The 25,423-nt window shown below is 40.5% G+C and overlaps 1 protein-coding gene across 1 annotated transcript in view; it reads left to right on the forward strand.

Moving 5' to 3' along the window:
* The window catches only part of LOC149221188 (Glutaredoxin family protein), a 105,360-nt gene that overhangs the window by 47,885 nt on the left and 32,052 nt on the right, over nt 1–25,423 (forward strand). The window contains exon 2 of the mRNA XM_089385023.1: nt 245–318. Coding sequence (XP_089241149.1) covers nt 245–318 — 74 coding nt within the window. The remainder of the gene's footprint in view (nt 1–244; nt 319–25,423) is intronic.

The raw sequence follows: 25,423 nt of genomic DNA on the forward strand, positions 1-25,423 counted from the left end.
ATTAGATCTAAAATTTTGTACAGATATTATGATTCTCAAGCCAGCAGGTTGTTATCTCAAGAAAAGTTAATTTGAAACTTAGTTTTTATCGGCTCCGGTTTGGCATAAGGAAGCTCGATTTATGTAACAATCAGAAATAGAGTTTCCATGAGGTCTAGTTTCACATATGATGATTATATTTAACCCATTTAATAATTTTTTTAAATAAAATATGGTCCTAATTCATTGCTATTATTTGCTGCAGGTATTGTGCCCGTGCAAAGAATGTTTTCAAGGAGTTGAATGTGACACCGTATGTTGTGGAGCTTGATTTGAGAGGTTTTTCTTCTTATTTGACGCTTTGACTTGAGCATTGATAGGACGTTGTGTATGTTTCTTGTGTTAAATGGTTTGAGAATATTGTTTTGGTTATAGTCTAGATTTTGTTAGCATTGATTTGGTTTGTATCTTCTAATTTTACTCTTCCAATCAGTTTCAATTTAATTCAGTGTTGAATTTAGTATTTCTTGCTTCATGGTTTAGTCTGGCGTCATATTTTTTGATATTAATATTCAGAAAGAAGAAATTACGATGCAAACATCAATATTAATTTAAATTTCAAAGTTTGGTGCATTGCAGAATTGGTGTGGCAGTAGAATATTGCATTGCCAGATGTCGAAATATGAGAAAGCAATACTCAATTTTCAATTGTTCTTAATTCCTTCAATTAGAACCATTATCTGCCTAACTAATGCCAATCCCAATAACAGTTGGAAGCTTGGGTAGAAGCTGTAGGGCATGACAGAAAATGAGAAGAAATGGGTGAAGAAATGAGAAAAGAAAGTTCAGCGAGGAAAGAAAAAAGAAGAGGAAATTACAAAATAACTAAATATGCAAGACAATGGTACTGCATTCTCATAGTTCATTGAGCTTAAGGTCACTGAGGTCTAGTGTTAAGTTGGAGCCAGAAAAATAAGGGAGTGATGGGATTGTGAAGCAGAGCTATTGGATTATTCAGAGGATGCATATGAGGACTGGCAAATGTTTACGAGCCCTTAGTCTAAGTGATCTATGGTTGGGGACCTTAAGTTTGGGTGGTTTACTGGTGGAATTATTAGATAGTGCATCCAAAGTGGGTATATATCTGGGCTTGTCAAATGTGGTAGAGCTATACAAAACCACTCAAAGTGCTTGTACCTCATTAGTTCTCATAGAAAAAATTGATTGGTCATTGATAGGGTGGTAAGTGTAGGGATCTTGGAGATTAATGCAGAGTTAATGTGGATAAACATTATGCTTGAAATCCACAACAGGTGGCTAATGTGGTGTTTAATGTAAATCCTTGTGAAGAAGGGCTCATTCATTATTATTCAAACACTCCAGATCTAGTGCTTTTGAATGGGTACTTATTGTTTAGGGTTTGTAGGTCAGAGCTTGTATCTCAAGGCTCTGAGTGGGGTGATGGAACAAGGGCTTTCTAAGCTTTTAGTAGTGGAGGTTAAAAGGAAGAAGGCTTATAAACTTGTTAAGGACAGAAGGTCACAAGTCAAGATGGTCCTTGGTGAGGATCTTAGGGTTGGAAAATTCCATGGTTGGCATTTTTCAGATCTTAACTTCAGTGGTTGGATGCAAAGGTTTGGATTCTTGTGTTAGGGCAGTGTTGAAAAAGTTGACATCGGCAAAAAGTCGTTGAGGGTCTTGAAAAACATCATTTCCGAAAAATCAGCGAAAAAAATCGGAAAATCGCAACAAACATTAAAAAATGCAAAATATATTCTTTTTTCCCCATATTTTAAACATGTAAAGCAACAACATCATCAAATAAACACATTGGCACATAAACATGAAGAAAACACTGATATATATGATGTAGTGGATGTCAAATAAAAATGATACATCAAAGGCGATACTAAATCCTACTGATCCCTAATAATTGTCCAATCCAAAACTCAAATGTGGAGAACCAATACAAAATAGCATCACATATATGAATGTATCTTATCATCATGAGTTATGTACAATTGCATAACAAACAAAATTAGCAGCTAGCTATGTAATGTCCTCAAATTAATTGATTTTGTTAAGAAGAATTTCCGTTTTTGTAATTTGCCTATTGGGGAAATATTTTGGCCCACAACTTAGGAGGATGGAGAAATCAAGGGAAGATTTGATTTTTGGGTAAAGAGAAGGCCCCACTTTAGAAAAAAAGGGGAAAATTATTTTGCTAGTAGAATGTGGGGGCCACACCTACAAGAAATACGCACCACTTGGAGAGAAAATCGAATTTGCTAAGGGAAGGAGGTCTAAATATTGGATGGAGGGACCCACATGAGGAGGCAAGGAAAAATTATAAATAGGAGCATAGAAGCTATTGGGGGTCTTTGGTTCACTCATCTATTTCCTTTGTTGCTCAAGTTGTTTCGCTGGGTCACAAGTGCTGCTTAGCACAGAGTTCTCCAAGGGGAGAACTCATCCTTTTTTCGGTGGACTTTGAGTGCCACCTTAGGGAGGCAAGCTATTGCTACTTTGGTGAGAGGGTTGTGGAGTATCGTAGCATATTTCAGCAGATTCCTTCAACCAATTCGTACTCCAGGAAGGATGCAGTAAAGAAACCGTACCACTCATTTTAGCTAGTTTCCGAGGGTGTTTTGTTGGGAGAAAATTAGTGGAGTTGCTTGAGAGGGGAAGTCTAGCTTTTATGGGAAGTTTTGGAGCTGGAGGTGATTGCCATTGAGGGGAACAAATTTATCTTACTAGGGCCTGCACAAGAGTCACTGGATAACTTTTTTGTGGAGTTGGGTTCAACTATCTTGTATCGAAATTTGATGTGAAACCTCTCCCCTACATTCGGGAAAATTTCCTATATCATTCCTATTGTAGATTGAGGAGAAATAAGGAGAGTTTGCAGCAGATAGAGCCACTGGGGATGCAGTTTCTGCCAAGGAGGGCGTAGCACCAATTTTGGGTAATTTTAGGAGGTCAGAATTAGCCCAAAACATTTCTGGGTTTGTCGGTCAGGGGTCAAGGAGTTGGCTCCTAATTTTGCAGAATTTTTGGGGGAGTTTTGGCGCCCCAAACAACAAAATTATTTGGCAGCTAGTGGGGAGGAGTGAGCTAAAATTTTGGGTTTCGGGTGGTCAGTAGAATTTGCCAAAACCCTTTTTGGGTTTGTGGTGGAGAGACCAAGATTAATTTGGTAGAATTTTTTGAGCACTTTTGGAGGCTCAAACAGGGGTTTCTTCCAGCCAACAATTGTAGAAATTCTAGGGCTAGTGTAGTACATTGAGGAGAAGTCTTCCTTTGCATCCATACATCATTTTTCTCACTTGGGATTGTCTAGCTTGCTTTGGCAAGCCCAGGTGCACACATTTCATGCATTGTACTCTCCTTTTGATAATAAAATGGCTCACTTTGGCGCAGTTCTGGTGCAATTTTATTGGCGTTTAATTGTTGTTTGAATTTTTTATAGGTTGCATGCTTATTTTGCTTAATATTGCTGCTAATTTTCCATTTGGAACATTACAATGGTATCAGAGCATGATGTTGGCCGAGCTGTGGGTAACTAGTAAGATCATGGAAGATTCAGGTATGTAGGCACAGTGATTGGTGAAACCGTAGACAAACCCATGGCTCAAGGGAAATTCAGTATGCAGGAATTCTGGGGTGGAATTCATTGGAACGATGAGAGGTTGACCCAGTTGAGGAGGGTGACAGACCAGACCCATCCTCATCCTTTCAGTAGAGACACTAGAGGTACACAGACCGTGGGGGTGCAACCATCTACACCATGTGGGTTAAGTCGACAAACTCAAGACAACAGATCTCCTCGAAAGGAGCAAGCAAGAAAGGGATAGTTAGAGGGTGGGTCCAGAGGGCGCTTTTGCTAGTGGAGACTTGGCTTTAGATATTAGGAGCCTGAGGAGGAGGTTGAGCATGATGCTGAGGGCCCACAGGATGGTGAGGAGCACATCGATATACCCGGTGAGGTGTAAGAGTCACCATTGTTAGAGACGTCTTTGATAGCCCCAGTTGACACCTTGGTGGAGAGGATAGAGTCAACACCCATAGAGCCATTTGTTGAGGAGGTGCCACCCATGGATGAGATGCCGACAATTGCTGAGGTATTCAGAGTTGTGACCGAGTTTACAGGTGATAGATGCCCACGATAGTTTCATCATTCCAGGCCGACCTTTTAGCATCGAGAGAGAAGGCCATGATAGTACGAGAGGCCATTTTGTAGCAAAACGAGGAGTTGGAGGGCATGAGAGCGGTTTGTGTCGATTTAGCAGCCAAACTGACTTGTGTCGGGGATGGTTGGAGTCCCTAATGGTACAACTAGAGTGCACATTAGAGCATCAGAGTAGCCCTTTTCAGGCATACATAGACAAGGCTGGAAACACTATTAGGTTACCTTTGTCCATTGGAGAGAGGGAGACAAAGCTACCTAGTCAGATTTCATGTGTTGACCATGTGAAAATTCCTTAAACTCGGGAATCCCTACTGCAGCAACTGATAATATTTCTACTACTTGTTAGATTTACATGAACAAGTTATTTGCAATTTCCTACGACAAACATTGAAATACATACAATGCAACCTACACCATTTAAATAATATGCCAAAACAAGAAACTGAACAAGAGAAGAATACAACACAAATGATAATTATTTTTGGACAAACGTCCTCGGAAAAACCCAATGTGGGAAAACCATTATAGCAGATCTGATGGTTTTTATTATTAAGCAAAAATTATTTCTGAATACAATCTCTGGATGCTTTGCTGGCAATCTAGTATAAAGAATATCACTCGGTAGAAGAAATTAGTGAGATTACCTCACTCTACACTGCAAGTCCCAACTGATCCAAGAACTGAGCCAACGAGTTCCCCGGCTACTTCTGCGCTGCCCTTGTGTGGGCATGCGTCAGCCTCTAAGGCCCTGCGTCACCTTTGCTGGGAATCGATATGCTTCTCAGGAGCTGATTCTAGCCCTCCTGGCTCAGAATGACAGCCTCCTAGCAAATCTCAGACCAATGTTACCAGACTCGGAATCGACAATAAATCGGTGAGGCAAAAGAGCGAAGAGTTTTAATCGGATCGGGAAAAAATCGGCAAAAAATCGTTGAATTCATTAAATAAAAATATACACATATATTGAATTAAAAAAACCATTTTTCATTAATATTGGGTAAAGGCATGTCCAAACAATGCATAATATCAATAGATGTCCAAAATATCATGAATAAATAAGTATCTCATATATGTTATGAGTCCACACATGATCCAAAGCACTGAGTCTTGAGTCCTTAGAAGCATATGCTTCTAAAAGTTTACAAAAAAAGTTAAAAACTGCATACTAATCAGAAAAAAATCAGCAACTAAGAGTCTAAGACTCTTAAGAGTGAGAACTAGAAGCGATTCCTTCCACTCCTTCGCTTGCTTGACTCTCAAAGTTCTCCAAGTCATGAAGGCTTAAAAGAGGAGGCTCATCTAATTGAACCTAGTCTGCTGCATTTGTAGCTTGCAAATCTATCTCTTCAAGGTCGATTGGTGAATGATCCATACCTGTCATTATCATGAGACATTGAAATGTGAATTAAAATTTCACTTTGAAGTTTGAAGTTTAAACTTTAAAGTACGAACTAGATTATGAAACCTTCAAATTCAAGCTCTCGAATCTCACCTTGTATTTGTTTGTTGCGAAGTCGTAGATTGTAATGGACAAATACAAGGTCATTCAAGCGTTTTTGTGTCAATCGGTTGCGCTTCTTAGAATGTATTTTCTCAAACATGCTCTAGTTGCGTTCACAACCTGAAGCACTGCATGCTTGGTTTAAGATTCGAATGGAAAATCTCTTCAAATTTGGCGTATCACTACCAAAGTTTTGCCACCAAAGACCTAGCAAGTGGTAAGGGTTTGTGAGTAGAAGACTAGAAGTACTAAATTAGTAAATAGTAAATACTAAAAACTTAAAAAGGAAAGAAAATTTAATAAAACATTTAACATACAAAATAAAGTTTAAACAAATATAATGAATTGATGAAGCATTCAAGCTGGGTACCTGGCAACATCTTAGACCTTTGTCTTATAGCACTGGTATAGGCAAACAATTTAGATGGTGCCCTATAATCTTGTAGTTGGGAAAAGACACGAATTTGTTGTCCTGGATCAGGGAAGCACCTTTCCACGCATGTCATAAGTCCTCTGCCAACCTCCCCATCCTCATTAAATTTGCTCTTATCATAAAAATATTGTGGGTTTAAGAAGTACCCAGCAACATGTAAGGGGGAATGCAATTGCCTATCCCAATGTGCATCTATAATGTCCCAAAGAGGCATATACTTTGTCTCATCATCCCCATATCTTCTTTTGATGGCCTCCTTTGCGAGATCCATCGCCTCATAAATGTAACCCATAGCGGGTTTGTCACCATCAACCATCCTGAAAATTCAAGCATCCAAATTTAAAAAAATATGAAACATTGTAAATAAAAAGAAGCTTGAAATGAAATTTAAAAAATGAAAAAGTTAAAAGACTTGAAGTACCTGAGAACTCTAACAAGGGACTTCGTCACAACAATAATCTCTTCGGCATCTTTCCAGAAGCCATCATTAAACACAAGTGCAGCAATTTCGATGCCTTCAGGGGTCTTGGAATGTTTAGATCCCATCCACTCAGGTCCCAAGAACATCCTCTTCAGATTTATCTTTTGCTCAACCACGGATTGCAAAGATATGAAATTTGTTGCAAATCTAGTCACTGCAGGTCGAACAATTTCTTTACCTTCAGTGTATATTCTCATAGTGTTTAGGACAATAGTGTGGTTGTATAGGTATTTGGTTATGGATTTTGCCTTCTCCACAACCTCATGTATCCAATGAAGCTTACCAATGTCCTCAAGCATTAAATCTATGCAATGGGCAGCACAAGAGGTCCAAAAAATAGTGGGGTTCCTCATCTCAAAAAGTCTACCAGCAGCCGTATAATTCGCTGCATTATCGGTGACAATTTGTACAACATGTTCTTCTCCCACTTCTTGAACGACTTCCTCCATCATTTCACAGATAAGTTGGGCAGTCTTAACCTTGTATGAAGCATCCACTGATTTGAGAAACATTGTGCATGCGGGACAAGATACAAGGAAATTTATTAAAGTTCTATTTGTCTGATATGTCCATCCATCACTCACGATGGTGCACCCTGTTTCTACCCATGATGAACGAAACTCAGCTAGCACAAGCATGACATCTTCAACACTCTCTAACAACATATCTGTCCTAAGGCTCTCTGATGTAGGGGCTTTGAACCCTGGACCTGCAACATCAATTGCATCAACCATAGCTTGCCAATAAGTACTTCTGGCACAGTGGAAAGGTATGTCAGAATAGTACCAAAAGTTAGCAATGGCCTTCCTTCCCTGACTATAGATATTTTTTTTCCAACCAGTGCCATCCAAGGTAGGTTGGGAACCGGGTTTTGTGCGGGGAGAAAAAAAGGTGTTTATGTTTCCACCTCCAGTGTTGAAGGAAGGAGTTGAAGGACTCGCATGGCTTTGAGTTTGACTTGGCCTTGGAGGCATGTGTGGAAAACTTGGGAACGACATTGAGGATTCAACAGATTGAGGTGACATGGGGCTAGTGGCAGAAAAAGTATCAACTCCAACAATTCCTATTTCAACATTTTGCTTTGCTTTCTTGGCATTATGCTGCTCTAACATATCAAGGGCCAAGGCTGCTTGGTATTTGACATTGTCGTCAACCTTGCCGCAAAGACCTATATCATGGCCAGGTATTTGTGCAAGGTGGAACTTGAATCTATAAATGCCTCCACTACATTCCTTTTTGCAAAATTTACAAAGGAGCATGGATTTTCCGGGAATCTTGTCACAATAAGCCCAAGCAAAGTCCCGCTCTCTCGGCATTGTTGTTGCTTTGGACTTGTGTTTAATTTGTGGCTTTTGTTAAGATTTGGAGTCTGGCTTCTATTTAATTTGTGGCTCTTGTGAAAGACAACAAAAAATCAAATTTAAAAATGATCGAAAAATTTAAAATATGCTAGAAATTTAAAAAATTAAATGAAGACAGATGTCAGTAAAGTTGTAAACATATAGAAATGTTGCCTTTCAATAAAAGTAGAACCCTGTGCTTGGAATCTGGATTATTTCTCTCTCTCTAGTGTACTTGTGTTGGGGTTTATTTTTCTCTGTAGGGCTGCACCTCTTTTGGCTGCCCTACTGTTGTTTAACAGTTAACTCTTTCTTCAGTCATGGATGAGAGCATTAGAATTTAGTAGTTCAAATATAAGGCAGATTCAAGAAGACATGGTCAACATAAGGGCCAAACCATGATTTATGTGAAGATGAAGGGACTTCTGTTGAACATACTGAGTTCCAACTTCCAACTATCAACCTGAACAGAGAGTGTTTACCTAGGAAAGTAGGGCACCTCCAATCCAGAGAAGGAATTTTGATAATATTAAGTTCTCAGCTCTGAGATCCAATTTCTGTTGTTTTGAACTTTTGATAGTTTTTTATTAAGGAGGATGGGAAGGTTGTTGAGGAGTGCAAGCTCAGGGTGGTTTATGCTCCTCCACCCTAACCTCCTTCTCCAGTTCCTGAAGGATCAGAAGAGGGTCTATCTCCAAGGGCATCTGGCAGTGGAAAACAGAATACTGGCTTGTTTGAAGCGGTGAGTGTTATGTTTAAACTTTATACAATCTTGTTTCTAGTTAGTCACGCTTCTATCAGTATGTACAGATGTGGGTGTTTGCTTAGTTGTCTAAACATTGTGGTTTCTCCTTATAAGAAATAACATGCTGTTCAATATGGTCAAGATTGACTTTATCGTAAAGGTGGCCTTCTTATGTAACATACGCTCATTTTTTTACATCCACATATCAACAGGCGCCCAAAGAACTTGGTGAATTGAAGGCAAAACTTACTGAGGTCAGCAAAACCCTGCTTTTTATTATCAGTAGTGCAATTAATATATGGTGAATGTTTGGTTATTTTGTTATAACTGGTTCAATGATGAAAAGACATCATGGCAAAAAAGGTCAGTGATTTGGTGCATGATTGGAATGTGATTTTTTTCACAAATTGGATAGCTTTGCTTATTCATACAATGTCAAGAGTATTGCTTGGACCAAACTTTTTCGACATAGGCACGTCTTCCACATAAGCAGACCATATGGTCATGTATCCAGGTGTAAGGTGCATTCACTTGTTGGACAAGAACGGTTAGATATGATGCCAATTTATTGAGTTGTGGCTTGATAATCCAGTGCCTTACTTTAGGATATGCGCAAGTCATTTCGAATTCGATGGCAGTGGGACGATGGTGCTAATGCAATTGCGGTGTGATGATAAATTCAATGCACCTGTCTAATGGTAGCTGGCCAGCAATCGTCTTGGAACCAAGGTAAATTTTCTTTCAGATGCAGCTTTATAATATATATGTTAAAAGTTAAAAGTTAAAACTTAATATGTCAAGTCACTGTCAATAAACTTCACGCAGGTTACCTCGGTCCTCAAGGCTGAAGGCGGCTCACGCAGGTACTCAGCAATCCGGCTCTGCGGAATACGTAACCGTTCAAACTTCACGCAGGTTACCTCGGTCCTCAAGGCTGAAGGCGGCTCACGCAGGTACTCAGCAATCCGGCGCTGCGGCGTCGAATGCAGCTCTGCGAACTCGGCGCCAATCGATAGTGAGAAAGTCAGAAACAATGAAACAACGCTATCACGTAACTGAGATAGTTATAAACGCCTTACCGCCATAATCCGAAACCCAAAACCTGAAAAAAAACTGGCGGGACTCGCCAAAAAAACGCAGAATCGGCTAAATCGCCAGACTCGCGAGTCAAATTCGCTTTGACAACGAGTCAAACTCGGTCAACGTGAGTTGACTCACAGAGTTTCCAATCTGATCATTTAGCCGCCGAGCCGAGTATGACTCGTAATTAATCGCCAAAGTCGGCGATACCTGTTTCACGGTCTCAGACTCATGTGTGAAGGCTCTGCGCTACTTTGCATGGGCCCTTCCTGGCTCTGCGTCATCCTCTCTGGCCTCTACGCTGCTTCCTTTGTGTGTCTCTCTGCTGAGTATTCTTGGCTCTGGAGAAGATCCTCCAACCAAAACTCTCTCTGCCCCTCTTTGCGTGATCACTACAAATCACTGCGCTGCCTCTAGCTTAGGCAATTCGATCTGACTGATCAACTCTCTGTTTGTTTTCCAAATGACTCTCAAGCCTCGTTAATAATCTTCTCGTTGACATTCAACGACCCAAATTAGAAGCTAATCAATGGCTAAGATCATTTATGCTTGATCCTCGTCTTCTTCTTGAAGTTACACCCACAATTAGATTAATACCCATTAATCATTTTAATTTCCTAAGTTTAGACTTAGGGTCCCATTAAAAATAATTAATTATTTTAATAAAATTTTCTCCGGGTGGAATTCCCCAAAACGCTTTCTAGGTTCTTTGGAATACATGTGCCCAAGTCTCCCTGCAAAATTTGAGACTTAGATCACATCCGATGCTACCTGAAATCAACACTCTCTCTTAGCAAGGAATGTGCTCTAGTAATGCCTCCCATTGAAGCTTCACCCTGACTTCATAACATCGTCCTTTGCGCTGTTGATGTCTGACATGCTGTCCACCAACTACTGCACTGCTACTGCAACAGTACTACTGCCACTGTCAATACTACATCCGTACTATAACTCCCTTTGAATTTCTACATCTGTGCTACTGCTGGCACTGGCACTGCAAACTGTTGCTGCTACTGCATCAACAACGGAAAAACATCCCAAATTTCTTAACTGGTGTTCAGTGTGATGCATCTCGATGTTGGAGATCTGACTGCTGCTAGTCCCATGCTCTCTTTGACTGCGCTGTTGCTGGTACTGCACTGTGCCTCCCTGCACTGCTGCAAATCTGCACTACGCTGCTCAGACTTGGCGTTCTAGCCAATGCATTTGTCGCTCCAACACTCCTCTGCACCAACTGACACTGATTCATCTTACTACTTCTGATTTGGGCTCTTGTAGCAAGGAATTGATCCAAGAGTTGGGCTCCTCAGGGATCCTGCCCATCTGCAGCTCTTTTGAACTACAACTCCAAATCAGCCCACCTCCGTCTTGGAGGTATCTCGGTTGTCATGGCGAACTCCTCCTCGATGTTCGCGGGTGCGACCTTCGGATCGTGCTTCTCATCTTTGTCCTTCTTCCTGAGAGGATATTGTGTTGCGTAGTGCCCCATTTCACCACAACTGAAGCATTTGATCTTCAAGACATCCTTTTTCCGCTTTCGCTGCTCTTGCTGCCCCTTGGATGCAAGCGCTACATTCTCTTCTTCCTCCTTGGGCTTCGACCCACTGTTGCTGCTTCCGTCAAGATTACACTTGACTAGATCACTCCTCAGCTCCTCTTGCTTAAGAGCTGTCCACATCTCATCCCAATTTGGCAAAGTTGCCCTGCCCTGGATACTCTGGACAAAGACTTTCCAATCTTCAAAGACAGAATTTAGGGCCAGTCTTATCAACTCGGACCCTTGAGGTGTAGAGCCAACAACTGCTAACTCGTCCTTGGTCTCCTGAAGCTTCGTGAGGAACGGATCTATGCACTCTCCCTTCCGCATCAACACAGATTTCAGTTTCTGCTCTAAGTACATCTTCCGCTGCTCAGAAGATCCTTGATACAACATTGCCAAGGCATCCCACATCTCCTTAGCAGTCCCTTTGCTAGTAATGTGACAAACCACGTGATCCTTTACTCCATCAAGGATCATCTTCTTGGCCTTCGCTATTTTTGCTCGTTTCTTCTTCAGTGGATGTGGATCTGCAGGCACAACCACCACACTGTCGACATAGGTCTTGAGAGAATGCTCACTAGAAGGAATGACATCCTTGCCTTCCAGATGACATAGTTGGATGCCCCACCCAACTTGTCTTAATCTCTTAGCCCACTGGTTGCCTTCTCTGCCACAAAAATGTCGAACTGCTCCTCTCTGCTTCTTACTGCTGCTGTTCAGGCAATAAGAAAACAAACTTCTTGGTAGGAAGTCTACTTAGGAAAAATTCTCTCGCTGTGCTTCTCTCTCTTTTGACGTCTTTTAGCCCAACAATCTGCCTGTCGAAAAACTGCGTTACACCGGCTCTTCCTCACGCTGAGGATCAACGTTGCTCCCTCTACCACGACAAGATTTTGATCTAGAAGCCCTTCCTCTCTGTCAACTCACTCTGAAAGAGACTTTCCTCGAAACTTCAGCCTTCCTGGCTTGGACAGCGCAATCCCTCTGGAGATTCGAACTGCTGCCTCCTATTGCTATTTCAATCTCCTTTTCTGCTCAACGCTGGGTTCTCTAGCACTGTTCTTCTTGTCTCACCTGCACTCCTTTGATACCATGTGAAAATTCCTTAAACCCGAGAATCCCTACTACAGCAACTGATGATATTTCTCCTACTTGTTAGATTTACATGAACAAGTTATTTGCAGTTTCCTATGACAAACATCGAAATACATACACTGTAGCCTACACCATTTAAATAATATGCCGAAACAAGAAACTGAACAAGAGAAAGATACAACACAAATGACAGTTATTTTTGGACAAACGTCCATAGAAAAACCCAATGTGGGAAAACCGGTGCAGTAGATTTGAGGGTTTTTATTATTAAGCAGAAGTTATTTCTGAATACAATCTCTGGATGCCTTGCTGGAAATCCAGTACAGAGAATATCACTCGGTAGAAGAAATTAGTGAGATTACCTCACTCTACACTGCAAGTCCCGACTGATCTGGCAGTTGAACCAACGAGTTCCACGACTACTTCTACACTGCCCCTGCATGGGCTTGCGTCTGCCTCTAAGGCCCTGTCCCACCTTTGTTGGGATTTGCTTCTCAGGATATGATTCCAACTCTCCCGGCTCAGAATGACAGACTCCAAACAAATCTCGGACTTCTGCATGAAGGCTCTGCTCTGCTCTGCGTGGGCCCTTCCTAGCTCTGCGTCACCCTCTCTGGCCTCTGTGCTGCATCCTCTGTGTGTCTCTCTGCCTCTTTGCTGAGTATTCTTGACTTCGGAGAAGATCCTCCAACCAAAACTCTCTCTGCCCCTCTCTGCGTGATCACTACAAATCACTGCGCTACCTCTAGCTTCAGCGATTCGATCTGACCGATCAACTCTCTGTGTGTTTTCCAAATGACCCTCAAGCCTCCTTAAATAATCTTCTCGTTGACATTCAACGGCCCAAATTAGAAGCTAATCAATGGCTAAGATCATTTCTGCTTGATCATCGTCTTCTTCTAGAAGTTACACTTGTAGGAATTTACAGGGTAAGTTCCTTAGATAAGTGTTGTGAAAATCGTGATATTATCGCGATAACATAAAAAAATCACAACTTTTTCAAATTGCCGATAAACTCGCCCGATTACTATGCAAATTTTTTAATATTTATTTTTTAATTTTTAATTTTTAATTTTTTAATTTTAATTTTTTTAATTTTTTTATATTCCCCAAAAAAATCGTCAAAAAAATCGTGATAATTTCAAAAAAGTGTGATTTTTTTCGAAATTATCGCGATTTGATGGGAAGTTATCTCTGGGGTGACGGACAACGCGTTTTATAAGGGAAAACATGATTTTTTTGTGTCATTTTGAATAGATAGTGGCGTGGTTTGAGAGCTGAGGAGGAGAAGAACCTTGGAAGGCATCTATTAGGGTAGAGGAGGAGGAAGCCTGGAGATTTTAGCATCCCAAGCAAGAAAACTTTGTCTTTGGATCAAATTTCTTCGGCAAACCGTGGTTTTCCAGGTATGGGCACCAAATTTGGCCATTTTGTTTTGATTTTTTTCTTGTTTTTGCTTGGATTTCTATAACCCATTGATTATCAATGATTTTTGAGTGGATCTGATAGTGTTGTTTTTTAAATTTTTGTTACATAGAGTGGAGAGAGTTCATTTTGGATTGAGTTGAGGTTTTTTTGTTTGTTTGTAAAAAAATTCAATGTGTTGTGTCATGTATGTAATTTTTTTTTTTAATTTTTGCAACTTGCAATCCTTATTGTGCCATAGGTTTAACTTCAAAGTTCAAACTTCATCTTACATTAAAACTCAAGAGTTTCAACCAAGTTACAAACATGCCAGGGAAATTGGACCCTCTGTGGGAATTTGGTGAACCTGATGGAGAGTTTGATAGATTGAACTTGTCTTGCAAGTTGTGTGGGCGGCATATGTCAGGGGGGGTTTATAGATTGAAATATCACCTTGCACAAATAACTGGACATGATGTAGGGCCTTGCAACAATACAAATGCGGAAATCATCCGAAGAGCCATGAGATCATTGGAAGAATTAGAGCAAGAGAGAGTGGCCAAAGCAGATCTGAAGATGCAACTAGTAGGGAAGGTGTTAGGAGGTGAATATGGAAGTGGCACTGGTTCTATTTCAGTATCAATGTCTACAACCAACCCTGTAGCTACCTCATCATTTTTTGTTCCTAGAACCATGCCTGGTTCACAACCATCTATCACTTCAATGCTTAAAAAAAATGAGAAAGAACAAGCTGACAAGTTGTTGGGCAAGTTTCTCCTTTGGAGTGATATTCCTTTCAGCGTTGCAAGGAATAATGCATTTTTCAACCCTATTGTTGATGTTATTGCAACTGTTGGTTTAGGGTACAAAATCCCTTCTTATGATGACTTTAGAGGCTGCATTCTTCAAGAGGAAAAGGTTGACTGCACCAAAAGATTGGAGTTTAGGGCATCATGGGCACGAACAGGATGCACTATGATGTCAGATGGTTGGACCGACCAAAAGGGAAGAACCCTTATAAACTTCTTGGTTAGTTGTCCCAAGGGGACAATGTTTATGAACTCTGTTGATGCATCTTCACATATCAAATATGCAAAATTATTATGTGATTTGCTGGATGTGTTTATTTTGGAGGTGGGTGCAGAATATGTTGTCCAAGTCATAATGGACAATGTTGCAAATTATGTTGCTATTGGCAGGATGCTTATGGAGAGGCATCCTACTTTATTTTGGATACCTTGTGCTGCACATTGTATTGATTTGATGTTGGAGGACAGGAAAAATTTCCTTTGTCAAAGATATTGTTGTCTCATAAAAAGACATTACAAAATTTATGTATAATCATGCATCTGTGCTTAGCTTGATGAGAAAATTCATCAACAACAAGGAGTTGGTGTGCCCCGCCATTACACGGTTTGCCACCAGTTTCATATCTCTTCAATCTTTGTTGAATTCTATGTGGATGTGAAGAGAATGTTTCTTTCAGAGGAGTGGCGTGTTTTGACAATGAGCCGCAAACCAGAGGGAGAGGCCATATGTAGATTAGTTTCGTACCAGGAAGACTTCTGGGCGAGAGTGCAAGAGGTGTGCATCGTTACTGAACCTTTGGTAAAGGTTCTTCAATTAGTTGATGGTGAGAAGCCCGCAATGGGTTATTTGTATGAGGCCATGGATAGGGCCAAAGAATCCATTCGGGCCTAGTATGATGATAAGGGAGATGATGGGTTTCAGAAACAACTCCTCCTATGGAAAGTGATTGATGAATGATGGAACAACACACTTCATCGTCCCATTCATGCTGCAAGGATCTACCTGAACCCTGCATTTTCTTACCCATGTGGGTTCTTATTTGATGCTGAGATCATGGATGGATTCTTAACCTGTGTTCAGAGGATGGTGCGATCTCCAATAAAACATGTAGAAATCTCCAAAGAAATGGAGATATACTGGATGGCAGGTGGCACATTTGGCTTTGAGATGGCTGTAACTGATAGGAAGACTACAATGCCAGGTATTTTCAAATTTCATTTTTTTCTTATGTTTATCTTATTTGTATTTTTGTTGTAGATGCATGGTGGACTCGCTATGGTGCTAGAGCATCCCATCTGCGAAAGCTTGCCATTCAAATCCTTAGCCAAACATGTAGCTCCTCAGGATGTGAGCGCCACTGGAGTGTATTTGAAAAAACACATAAGAAGCACAACAGATTAAACTTAAAACTTAGATCTTTGTACAGGTTGGAGACCCAGCGACTTAATGACATGGTCTACGTCTACTACATTCTTCGATTGTGGGTGAAGCAACTTGAGAGGATACCTGTTATGGAGGCCATCTCATTGGATGGGATTGACAGCACTACTGCATGGAGGGTTGAGGCCGAGGGGCCTCTCATGGAGTTTGCCGATGATTGGTTAGAGCAGGAGGTAGTGGAAGACGTACAGGGGGAGGAGGAGGAGCAACAGGAGGAGGAGGTGAGTCCACCTATCCAGGCTACCCCTGCCATCAGTATTGGACGTGGTCTACCTCCTATAGCCTCTCATGGAGTTTGCCGATGATTGGTTAGAGCAGGAGGTAGTGGAAGGTGTAGAGGGGGAGGAGGAGGAGCAACAGGAGGAGGAGGTGAGTCCACCTACCCAGGCTACCCCTGCCATCAGTATTGGACGTGGTCTACCTCCTATAGCTCCTAGTTCTACAAATTCTAGAGCACAGCAGAGTCCACTGCCAACTCCATCGACATCTACATCTAGAGGGAAAGGGAAAGCTATTGCATTTTCTCGCAAGAGGGGTAGAGGAAATCAATAGTATTAGTTATTTGGTTCATTTCATTGTATATGACATTATGACTCATGATATGAGATACATTATTGTATTTTTTGTTGATATTTCGAGGCTGAGTTGGGACTCAGGAGTTAGGACGTACTATTCAGGACATGATTCACTGTTATGTGTGATGTAGCACTAGAAATAATATGACACATCTTATATATTAGTTCTTTTATCATATTTATGTGTCAATGTATTTATTTTATGTTGTAGATGCTTTAGATATTAAACAAATTGAAAAAAAACGAATATTTTTGTATTCTACGATTATTTCCCGATTTTTATGATTTTTTTCATTTTTTTTTGATTTTTTCCCTTCACCGATTGACTTCCGATAATGATTTTCACAACATTGCCTTAGATAGAACACCAAAGGACATCGCTCACAAACAAATCACAGATCAATACACTAGTATTCTTGACGTGGTTAAAACCCTTAAAGAGAGAAACAGTTCATGGCCTGAGCCAACACACCCACCTCAGACAATTTATTAATGTAAAAGAAAGAAAATTTATATAAGCTTCTCATGAACGATCACCTAACAAATGACCCTCCATGCTCTTTAAATAGAGATCATGGACCAATCGGGTGTTAAGCCACAGATCAAGTGTTGATAATACCAAGGAGAGAATGAACTGTCGTATCACTTCATGTCTAGAACATATCGTGACTGTCAGATTCTAAGTTACAAAAAGTACATACTAAAGAAACACACTTTACCTAACTATACACTAGACCAAGTTATTAGAAAGAAAATTTATATAAGCTTCTCATGAACGATCACCTAACAAATGACCCTCCATGCTCTTTAAATAGAGATCATGGACCAATCGGGTGTTAAGCCACAGATCAAGTGTTGATAATACCGAGGAGAGAATGAACTGTCGTATCACTTCATGTCTAGAACATATCGTGACTGTCAGATTCTAAGTTACAAAAAGTACATACTAAAGAAACACACTTTACCTAACTATACACTAGACCAAGTTATACTTAATTATTTCCTATGTGTCGGAATATCCTAACATCCCCCATTAATAACAACTTGGGATAGGATTGAAGAATGTACAAATATGACGCAATAGGAGAAGGAAGGAGGCATTAGAGCCTATCCCCCCTTAGTGACAACTTCCTGAACTCCAACCATAAATCGAAGTTTAGTAAACTTCGCCTCTGTGAGAGCCTTTGTAAAGATGTTTGCAACTTGATAATCGATTGAACAATATTGCACTTCAAAAACATGGTCATGACTGAGCTTTCTGATGAAGTGCATGTGTAGTTCAATGTGTTTTTTGCGCTGATGTTGGAATGGATCTTTGCATAGTTGAATGACACTTCGATTATCACACCAAAGTGTAGTCAGATGCTGCTGCTGAAATCCAAACTCTGACAGGATCTGACGAAGCCACAGGGCTTCCTTACTAGCTTCAACGACGCCACGATACTCTGCTTTTGCTTAAGAAAGAGAAACAACACTTTGTTTTTTGCAAGCCCATGTAATAGGTCTAGAACCAAGAGTGAAGACATAACCTACTGTAAACTTCTGATCATCAGGGTCACCAGCCCACTCAGAATCAGTGAAACCAACCAATAGAGGAGATGCTTTTGCATTGTAATGAATCCCAAACTGAACTATACCTCGAACATAACGAAGTATTCTTCTAGCTGAATTCTAATGACTTTCATGTGGGTTTTGCATAAACCGAGCAACAAGGCCAACAACAAAGGAAAGGTCAGGACGGGTATGGGTCAGATACAAAAGTTTTCCAACAAGCTGGTGGTATAAGGTAGCATTAACTTCAGGGGAAGTACAAGTGACTGAATGTTTGGCTCCAGACTGAAAGGGGGAAGGGGTTAGCTTACAATCTTCCACGTGAAAGTGGCGTAGAAGATCACAATCATACTTGGATTGGGAAAGGGAAATACCTTCTTTGGATTGCAGGACTTAAAGACCAAGAAAATAATGCAAGTGTCCTATGTTTGTCATTTCAAACTGATTTTTAAGGCTGGACTTCACATGGTTTATAAGGTTGGGATCATTACTAGTAAGGATAAGATCATCAACATAAAGAAGAAGAATGATAAGAGATTGACCCACTTTCTTGGTGTAACAATATTGTCAGAATGACACTTAGAAAAGCCAATATCTAAAAGAAAGCTATCCATTTTGGCATACCGAGCTCGAGGGGCTTGCTTGAGACCAAAGGGATATTTTAAGCCAACATACAAGGCAGGAGTCTGTTTGTATAAAGCCAGGAGGTTGTTCCATATAGATTGCTTCATGCAAGTCCCCATGTAAGAAGGTGGATTTAACATCCATCTGATGGACTTCCCATTTGAAAGAGGCAGCATGGGAAAGAACAAGGCAGATAGAGTTCATTTTGGCAACAGGTGAGAAGGTTTCAGTATAGTCAATGCCTTCAACTTGTGAAAACCCCTTAGCAACAAGATGAGCTTTATGTTTATTAACTTTTCCATCTTGTCGAAATTTGGTTCTGTAAACCCCTTTGCATCTAACAAGTTTTCGTCCCTTTGGAAGAGGAACAAGGTCCCGTGTATCATTTGCCAATAGTGAACGATATTCTTCATTCATAGCCGCGTTCTAATATGGATGGCCTGAAGCTTCTGTAAAGGTGTTAGCATCATAATTCGTTGAAGCTTGAGCCAGTAAAGAAGAGGCTCTATCAAACTGAGAATGTGTATGATGTTGATTTGTAGGATCACCTGAGAAGGTGGGGGAGGATTGTCATCCTTGTTGTCATCATTTGAAGAAGAAATATTTTCAGAAGTAGAAGGGATAGAGAGAGGTGGCACATCCGCCGCACTAGGCTCGTAGGCCGATATATTTTCAGCAAACTTTACTTCTCTTCTAATGATAACATTTTTGGATTTAAGTGGAATAAGTCTATATCCTTTGACATCTTTAGAATATCCAACAAAAATACATTTTTCACTCTTAGGTTCTAAAGCTTTATGTTTCTCATCTGGAATATGGGCCCATGCTTCACTTCCAAAAACATAAAAGTGACTTACATCTGGTTTAATTGAGTTCCATGCTTCTTCTGGAGTGATGTTCCTTAAAACCTTAGAAGGAGTGCAATTTACTGTGTAATTTGCACAGTTAATTGCTTCTACCCAAAAACTAAGACTAAGTCCTTTATATTGAATCATACAATTAGCCATTTTCTTTAAGGTGCGATTTTTCCTTTCAGCTACACCATTTTGTTGTGGAGTATATGGAACAGTGTGTTGCATTTGAATTCCATTCTCAGTGCAAAAGTTGATGAATTTGTTGTTAACATATTCTCCGCCATTATCAGATCTTAGCTTAAGAATTTGATGTCTAGATTGTTTACAACAAAGGCCTTAAAAGCCAAGAACATGTTAAATACTTCACTGTTGAGTTTTAAGAAGTATACCCAAGTGCGTCTGGAGAAATCATCAATGAAAGTTAAGAAATACTTGTAGCCAGAGAATGAAACAACTAAAAGTGGACCACATAAATCACTATGCACAAGCTGTAAAGGGGCTGAGGCGTGCCAAGAGGCATGTTTTTCAAAACTATCCCAATGATGTTTTCGAGTACACATCCGGAACAAACACCGTCTCTGCAAGATACCATTGGAAGACTTGTCACCATTGTTTCTTTACATAGATTTTGAAGGGACCAATAGTTTAAGTGGCCAAATCGCTCATGCCAAAGTTTGCTCACTTCATCGTTATGAGCAACAAATACTAAGGGAAGATTTGATGACCCAAAGTTGTTAAACTTATACAACCTTGTAGAATCATCAGCAATGCCAGTAGCTAAAATCTGTCTAGGATCTCTTAGGTCCTTAATTACAACATCGTGAGGTGAAAATTCAATGATTTTAGTTTCACGTGAATGAGTTATCTGATATACAGATAAAAGGTTGCAGGATACGGTAGGAACATTAATTTGACCATCATCTAGATGAATAGTTCTAGTCCCTAATTATTGATAATGTGGCTTTGTTAAGTTGCGAGGTGAACAGGACGGCAGAGCGACGACAGGAGAAATGCAGTGGCTAGGGTTTCCACAGCGAGCAGAGTTCGATCCTAATGGAGAGAGATAGGGGAGGGAGCTTGGCTCCCTCCTACAAAGATGCAGTGTCCAGCAGAAATAAATCACCAATTGGAAATGGTAAAGATGGTATGAACAGGGACAATGAAAAGGAAACAGATGGGACCAGAACAAATGAGAATAGCAGCATAAAGGACAAAGAGGAAGAAGACAAAAGTCTGGGGTCAAGAGACAAAAAACAAAAAGGACCTTGCAAACCAAAAGCAGATATCACTCCTCGAGTAATATTAAATGATCCTGCTCTGCAGGAACACAGGGAACATATGGGAACCTACGCCATTATCTGTAAATTCATGGGACTATGGCCCACCGAAAAGGCTTTACAGACGTGGATCAAGTATCACTGGAAGCCTAAAAGAAGCATTGACCTACATCTTGGGTCAAAAGGATTCTTCACAGTAGTGTTCTCTAACATCGAAGATAAAGACAGAATATTCGAAGGAGGACCCTATTTTTTTGCTGCTGCTGGTCTCTATATGAGACCTTGGAGAATGAACTTTGTCCCCGAGAGGGAGACCTTCTCTTCGGTTCCTGTGTGGGTAAGGCTCTATTCTCTACCTCTTGATTATTGGCAAACTGAATCGTTGGCCGCTATTGGCAATAAACTAGGACGCTATGTCAAAGCTTCAGAAGCCACAAGAAGGGGAAAATATACCTCCTTTGCTAGGATCTGTGTGGAAATGGATCTATTAGGAGCACTTCCAGATGAAATCATCCTGGAAGTGTTTGATGAGGAGTGGGTGCAGACGGTAGACTATGAACATATCCCCTTCAGATGCCGAAAGTGCCACGAACATGGGCATCTGTTAAGAGACTGCCCTCTCAGCAAAGAAAATAACAAAGAAAAACTTAATACTACGAAGGATACAGAAAGCTTTTAGAAAGTAGCTACCAGAGGAAGGGGAGGAAAAAAGAAATCAAAGCCACAACATACTAAGGGGCAAAAGGGTAGTCAGAACAAGTTTCAAGTTCTAGAAGAGCCAGAAGAAGTCACAAGAGAGTCAAGATTAGGAGGTGGATGCTAAAGAAAAGGAAAAAAAGAGGACACAGAGTTTTCCTTGGACATTGACTCCCAAAAAGAAACCATGAGAAGTGAAACAGAAATGGAAATGGACCAGGAAATGATCCAAAGCAAAATGGATCTGGAAGACCACGAACTACAAGAAATACTTGACAAGGAAAACTTGGATCTGGAAGGATTTCTGATGCAAGGAACCAAAGGAGGAATAGATTCTCTACCTCAAGAAGAGTGCAACAGAATACAACAATTGTTTTTATGGAAAACATAGGAATGAGGAATGGAGAAAGGTAAAAGCATCCACAAATAGGAGCACAGAGAAGTGAAAACAATGAAACTAACTCCAAGATTAGCCACCAGAAATCCAGGAAAGAAGAGAGGGAAAAAAAGCAAAATGAGCTCTTGATGGAGTGTGGAAAGCTAATGATAGATTCGGGTAAGATGAAAGATTTAGCCAGTTACTCATTTACAAATCTTTAATTATGAAGTTTATATCTTGGAATATCAGAGGTTTGGGTAGTAAAAGAAAACAAATATTTCTAAGTAACAGAATGAAACTAGCAATGCCGGACATAATCTTCATTCAAGAAACAAACTGCTCCATTCAGAAAATAAAACAAATCCATAACAAATGGCTTAGTAAATTTGAGTTTCTAGAAGTCAAAGCAGAGAATATAGCAAGTGGCATTCTTACCCTTTGGAACCCCCAAAAAGTCAGCATTGTAGATGCGGAGGCAACGAGAAATTACTTATCAGCTATCATTCAACCAATGGGGATGTCTGAGTCCTTCCTGGTTACGAATGTCTATGGTCCTCAGAGAATAGATGAGAAGATTAGATTTCTGAACTCTCTGGAAGATCTTAGAAGCAGACACAAAGAAATCCCATGGGTTATTGGAGGAGACTTTAACATGATTAAATCTCTTTCGGAGAAAAAAGGAGGCACCAGAATCCTTAGTAGAGATTCAGTTGAATTCCATTCTTTCATTGAAGACATGAAAATGGTGGACTCTGAAATGCATAACGGTCTTTTCACTTGGAACAACAAAAGAGGAGGTAATGCTCAGGTTGCCTCCAAGTTAGACCAATTTTTGATCTCTGAGAAGTTGATGCTCACAAACACAGAAATATCTGCTAGTGTTCTCCCTTTTGGAGGCTTTGACCACTGGCCGATTCAATTAGAAATCAAGGGAATTGATGCTCCCAGAAATAGACCCTTCAGATTTGAGAATATCTGTCTCTCCCGCCTAGATTTCATCAGCAACATTGAAAAATGGTGGTCCGAAGATCTACAGGTTTAGGGCTTCAAAACGTTCCTCCTCCACAAGAGACTAAAGCACGTAAAAATCAAGCTCAAAGAATGGAACAAGAAGGATTTTGGTAACATTTTTGTAAACAAAAAATCAGTAGAGATCAAAATGCAGGAACTCAATCAAGCAATGATCACATATGGTTTTGATAAAACAAAAAGTGAGCAAGCGGAAAGATACAACCTTGATTGGGAGAATTTATGCAAACAGGAGGAAATCTTCTGGAGACAAAAGTCTAGGGTTCAATGGCTCAAAGAAGGTGAACGAAACACTCATTTTTTCCACCATTCCACCATAGAGAATAGGACGCATAATAGAATCTCCTCAATATTGAATGAAGATGGGGAGCTTCAGACCACTCACAAGAATTTTGAAGCTATGATGGTTCAACATTTTAGAGACATCACAAATAAAAATAATCTAGATAGAGATCAACACATCAAGGAGATTATAAAGAATATTCCTAGGATGGTGTCAAGAGAAGACAACTTTAATCTGAACAAACCAATAACTGAAGCAGAGGTCAGCACGGTGATCAAAGACATGCAGAATGGCAAAGCCCTTGGTCCAGATGGTTTTAATGTGGACTTTTTCAAAGCCTGCTAGAATGTTGTCAAATAGGACATTTTGGAGGTGGTAGAGGACTCCAGAAGAAGCAGATCCATTCTGAAAGCCCTCAACACCTCCTTCATCTCCCTAATCCCCAAACAGGACTCAACCCTGACTCCTGATAAGTTCAGACCCATTGCTTTATGCAATGTTGTTTACAAAATTATTTCTAAGATCTTGGCCAACAGACTCAAACCTCTTCTTCCTTCTTTGATTTCTGGGGAACAGTGTGGTTATGTGGAAGGGAGGCAAATCCTGGATAATATTATTCAGGCCCACGAGGTTGTTCACTCTCTCACTAGCAAAAAGCAGGCCGACATGATCATGCAATTAGACATTGCAAAAGCGTATGACAAGGTGAACTGGATCTATATCAAAAAGGTCCTTTCTGCTTTTGGGTTTGACCATGACTGGATCAGATGGGTTATGGCTTTGGTTACTTCAACCAGCTTTTCAATTCTGGTGAATGGCTCACCCTCGGAGATCTTCACTCCTTCTAGAGGCCTCAGGCAGGGAGACCCACTCTCTCCCTTTCTGTTTATACTCATGATGGAAGGATTGGGCCGAACCATTAAAAATGCTAAAGTCTCAGGAAAGATCAAGGGCCTTCAACTAACGGAGAACGGTCAAACCTTGACACATCAACAATTTGTGGATGACACCATGCTGCAGGGTATCCCCACAGTCAAGGAAGCTACAACATACAAAAAAATCTTAAATGACTTTGATTCGGCTTCAGGTATGGAAGTCAGTCTCTCCAAATCAATTTTTTTTTTCTTTAACACTTACATTGCTATTCAAAGGAACATCTCCAGAATTCTGGGATTCCAAAGGGAGGTCCTCCCTTCTAAGTATTTGGGAATCCCCCTTACGGATAAACCAATGCACAAAAGTATCTGGGAACCGGTGCTCAACAAGATGCAAGACAAGATCAAAAGATGGACCTTTAAAGCGTTGAACCTTGTTGGTAGATTGATTTTGACGAAGGCAGTTCTTCAATCTATCCCCATTTTTCTTTTTTTTCAGCCCTGCCAGCTCCCAAAGGGGTCTTACAGCAATTCAGGAACATTCAGAGAGACTTTCTCTGGGGCAAGGAGGAAACCAGAAAGAAATGGGCCTTGGTTTCTTGGGATAAAATCTGTAAACCCAAAAGTCATGGAGGCCTAGGCTTAGACGATCAGGAGATTCTAAGTAATGTTTTAGGAGCCAAACTCTGGTGGAGATGGGTTAAAGAACCAGGGGCGCATTGGGCTAAAACTTGGAAAGAAAAATATGCAAGCTCCTGGCAAACGAGTGATCTTATCAGAATGTTAGGAAACATAAGAGGCTCTCACATCTGGAATAAAGCCTGGGATAACAAGAGCCTAGTACAAAACAATAGCTTCTGGGAAATCAGAGCAGGAGAACAAGCTCTCTTCTGGGAAGATAAATGGCAACAAGAACCAATATATATGCAAGCTCCTGGCATACGAGTGATCTTATCAAAATGTCAGGAAACATAAGAGGCTTTCACATCTGGAATAAAGCCTGGGATAACAGGAGCCTAGTACAAAACAATAGCTTCTGGGAAATCAGAGCAGGAGAACAAGCTCTCTTCTGGGAAGATAAATGGCAACAAGAACCAATATTGTTAAGGGAGGACTTTATGAGTATCAAGCAGGAAACTGATTTCCATGGTTTAATAAAAGTTAGGGATTTCTGGAATCTCCCCCATGACACTGAGAAATGGAGAAGCTGGAGGAAAATAGAATGCAGAGGGGACGACCCCAT

This window comes from Pinus tabuliformis, chromosome Q, assembly GCF_031772625.1.
Source record: "Pinus tabuliformis cultivar Carrire ecotype Pingquan chromosome Q, CPIR1, whole genome shotgun sequence".
NCBI lineage: Eukaryota > Viridiplantae > Streptophyta > Pinopsida > Pinales > Pinaceae > Pinus > Pinus tabuliformis.